The sequence below is a fragment of the Stegastes partitus genome, unplaced genomic scaffold (assembly GCF_000690725.1).
Source record: "Stegastes partitus isolate 25-593 unplaced genomic scaffold, Stegastes_partitus-1.0.2 Scaffold1092, whole genome shotgun sequence".
In the NCBI taxonomy this organism is placed as follows: domain Eukaryota; kingdom Metazoa; phylum Chordata; class Actinopteri; family Pomacentridae; genus Stegastes; species Stegastes partitus.
The window spans coordinates 205,994-209,760 of record NW_007578823.1 but is presented as its reverse complement, the minus strand read 5'-3'; the positions used below and the strand labels follow the sequence as shown (position 1 = coordinate 209,760).

At 39.7% G+C, this 3,767-nt stretch overlaps 1 protein-coding gene across 3 annotated transcripts in view; it reads right to left on the bottom strand.

Moving 5' to 3' along the window:
* Positions 1–3,767, bottom strand: part of sfxn2 (sideroflexin 2) — a 19,634-nt gene that overhangs the window by 4,278 nt on the left and 11,589 nt on the right. For all 3 annotated transcript variants that reach the window (XM_008295977.1, XM_008295978.1, XM_008295975.1), the window contains exons 7-11: positions 2,585–2,645; positions 2,424–2,490; positions 2,279–2,328; positions 2,143–2,192; positions 1,995–2,042 (exon numbers count right to left, since the gene is read on the bottom strand). In XM_008295977.1, coding sequence (XP_008294199.1) covers positions 1,995–2,042; positions 2,143–2,192; positions 2,279–2,328; positions 2,424–2,490; positions 2,585–2,645 — 276 coding nt within the window. The remainder of the gene's footprint in view (positions 1–1,994; positions 2,043–2,142; positions 2,193–2,278; positions 2,329–2,423; positions 2,491–2,584; positions 2,646–3,767) is intronic.

Genomic DNA, 3,767 nt, shown 5'->3' with positions numbered 1-3,767 from the left:
CTTAAAAACAAAGACATTTTATGGCTTTGATATTACAAACATCTAATTCCACACCTGTTCAGCATCCTCAAAGATCTTTAAAAGGTAATCGTCCCAATCTGTTTATTCAGATTTCACTCAGATTCAAGCAGTCGTCTAATCTTCATCTTTCCAAATCTCAAACTACATCCACAGCTGGATTTAAAAACCTACCAGGGTGTTTCTGTAAAGATTTCCATCCAAACTGAAACTCAGATGATTAAAAATATCAGACAGAACTTGCTTTCTTCATCCTCGACAACAAAAAGAAAACATCTGGCCAGCGGTTATTAAACCTCCTCAGCTCTCCGTCGTCACCTGTGCTTCTCTACAGCTGGACTCATCTTCAGCGTTCAAACCAACATTTTGTTTTTATGACGCTTGTCAGTGATTTACGGACGATTGAACTGATCGCGGGCTGTAAACGCCACCTGCGAGCCAGAAACCGGGAGGTTGTTCAGATCCCCCGTTTTACGACGGTGAAGTCATCCGACCAGATCGACCGAAGAGCAGCGACGTAAACAACAACATCTGGACTGCACGCTCAGGTTCAGCCCACAGCTGAGTTCAGAAGCTGCTGTTACGCCAAAATCCCGATCAGGAAGTTCAGACTGAGCGACGGAACCAAGAGTCTGAAGAAAATGCTTCAGATAACTCTCAAACTCAGTTCCAGCTGCAGATGAGTTTAGCAGGTATGATGTGAGTTTGGACGTATTTGACTGTAATAATAATAAAATGTGTTTCCTCTGTCTTTTAAAAAGCTCTATGAACCCCAACAAAACAGGTAATTAATATTAATCAAGCATCAGTAAGGACGTGAAATCAGTGGATTACTGAGTTATAAGAGGTGCCATGTAAAAAAAAAGTTTGTATTTTTGAACTGTAATGTTTTGGACAATTTACCACTATCACAGAGATTTTCACTGTTTTGTTAAATTACACATAATAAATAGTAAAATGGCAGCAAACAATGATAATAATTTAAACTTCTATCATTTAAAATTAAGCCAAACTTATAAATAATACATAAATAAATAATATAAATACATAAATAATATAATATAAATAATTATTTGACCATAAAATGAAATGAAAAAGACACAGACATTTGTCGTTATTTGAAAAAAGTATGCGTATTAAGGATTGAAAATTTGTTGGAATTGGACAAATATTCTCTGTTTTTAGTAAAATCACTGAAAAAAGTGAATTTATATGTTAACTATAAAAAAAAATGTAAATAACGTCCACATCAAGTTATTTTCTCTTTTACAGTGACTATAAAATCACACTTTTATACTGTATTTAAAACAGCTAAAACATAATATTTTAATTTAATATTTGTCGACACAGTTTTTTCTTAAACATTACAACGTCTCACCTTTTGTTAACGTTTTGTTTCTGCCACTTGCTGTCAGATTTTCTTTATTTTTTTAATGTGTGCACAATTCTATACAAATAAACTTTGTTATTTTCATTCTTTTTTTTGCTTTAACATAAACACAAAAAGGGCTGAGATAAGACCAGACCTGCTTTATGATTATTAAGCCAGAGAGAAGGACTTCATATAAATATAAATAAAGGAACGTCTGCTGATGAAGCCTGTAAATCTCTGCAGCACAGTCGAGTTTGAAATCTGATTTCTGAGCTGTGATTCCTGCACTGGTGATGTGATTAATGTCCGATGACTGGACAGAGACAGAGGAGGCAGCAACGAGGAGCAAACTGGAGTTTAAGGTGGAAAATCCCTGCAAGCATCCAAGAAAAGCTCCAGACAAAAAGAAACTGTGTTAAAAGGAAGGGACAGTGGTGTAATTACTGTCGCTGCCAGAGGGGGGCGACAAAAGCTCCACGTTGCAGATTTAAGCCACTTTTTTCCTAATTTCTACCTCATTTGCTTGATTTAAACTTGTGCGACTCAAACTAATGAGACCCTGGTTTGATTGTGGTTTGAATGTTACATGAACGTGTTTCGTTACCATCTCTGAGGAAACAGCGAGCAAGCGGTCGGCACCATGAAGATCAAACTTTAACAAGAAAAAAAAGAAACGAGAGAACAAAAGTTAGTGATGAAATCCTCAGGAGGACTTTAAAAGCTCCTCTGACCCGGCGACCCTTTGTACTTACAACACTCCCACCATCATCACTTGGATCGGTCCGTGGAGGAACGTGATTCTCTGAGAAAAGACGGACAGAACAAGACTCTGAGCGCTGACGAACACATTTACGCGACTGCAGCAGGAAATCAGGACGGAGCTCTGACCTGCATGAACTTGTATTTCTCCAGCCGTTGCATGATGATGGGGAGGATGACTGGGAGAGGAGGAGGAGGAGGAGGAGACGGTTAAGAGAGGACAACTTGAGGAACTTTATATATACTATTCATGAGGTGAAACTTGTCTGCGTACTCATTCCTGGTGCCGCCATGGTGATCCGGGAAATGACCACCTGGGTGATGCCTTTTACCGCCGCTTTCTGCAACAGGAGATAAAAGGAGATTAAAAGGCAATTTATGAGCACTGAAAGGAAAAATAAATAAAGAGCTTTAATGTGTGCGTGGAGCGCTGACCTTAGAGTGACCCAGTTTGTTGCCGTTCTCGTCCGTGACGGCGATGCCGTTCAGAATCTCTCTGAGAAACGCAGAAAATAAAGGTAAACTGAATGTAAAATGATTTGGCTTCTTTCTCTGCTACAACACGTCACTTGGTGGATATTCTGACTTCACCGTAAGTCAAGGTGAACCTTTAGTAATCAAATGAGTCTGTTTTGCTGCATGAAGCACTTTCTCACTTGAGTTACTAATTAGGAGATGCTGCGGAAATCAGAAGTCGATGCCAAAAATCTGAGATATGCGATGGTGCACATGTCCAGGTGCCTTCACCCTGAGTCAGCTGGGATAGACTCCAGCCCCCCACGACCCTAGTGAGGACTAAGGTGTAGAGATGATGGATGGATGGATGTGATGGTGCTTTTTTACAAAAGCACCCAAAGTACAAAAAACAAATCCTATCGGTCAAAATGCAAACTGTGTCACAAAGCCTCTGAAAGGAACGAAGGAAACGCTTCAGACTTATCTAAGTGGCTCAACTATTCAAGCTGCACACAATAAAAGCCCGTTGTCTCTGTCAGGTGACACCACATCAGACCCTTCTCATGTTTTATTTGGAGAATATCTGCTTTTACCATCAAACAAAAGATCTAGAGCACCGCAGGCTTCTCTCGACAGTCAGTCTGTCGGGCACATAAACATCACGTTGGTGTTCACTGGATGTGGAGGTGCAAACATGAAGCAAAAAGTAAGGCAGAGTTTTCTTAACTGGACAACAGCTGCAAGCATAGACAGCAACGTGGTCAGCAATGCTTGTAGCTTCATTCACTTCCTACATTGAATTAACCACCAGTAAAAAGCTGATACCTTTGTTCTCTTCAGTCACGATCACAGAACAAGCACAGCAACAGTATGGTTCAATCAGACTAAAACATTTTTAAAAATATAAGTTATAGGGGTCCAAAATTCCAAAATAAAGTGGATTCTCGGTGCAAACGAAGCAGAAATTACATGTTTTAAATAAAAATGAATCAGTGTGTCTGTAGCCTGAGTACGTCTCACTAAACGCTGCAGAGATCAAACTGATGCACTGCAGCTTCTTAACCCATAATGTCTGATGTCATCTATGCTGCAGCGTCTCTTCTGTGGTTTGGTTAGATGTGGATTTCTTTGGACGGACAGATTTAATGAGAATAGCCTGAGA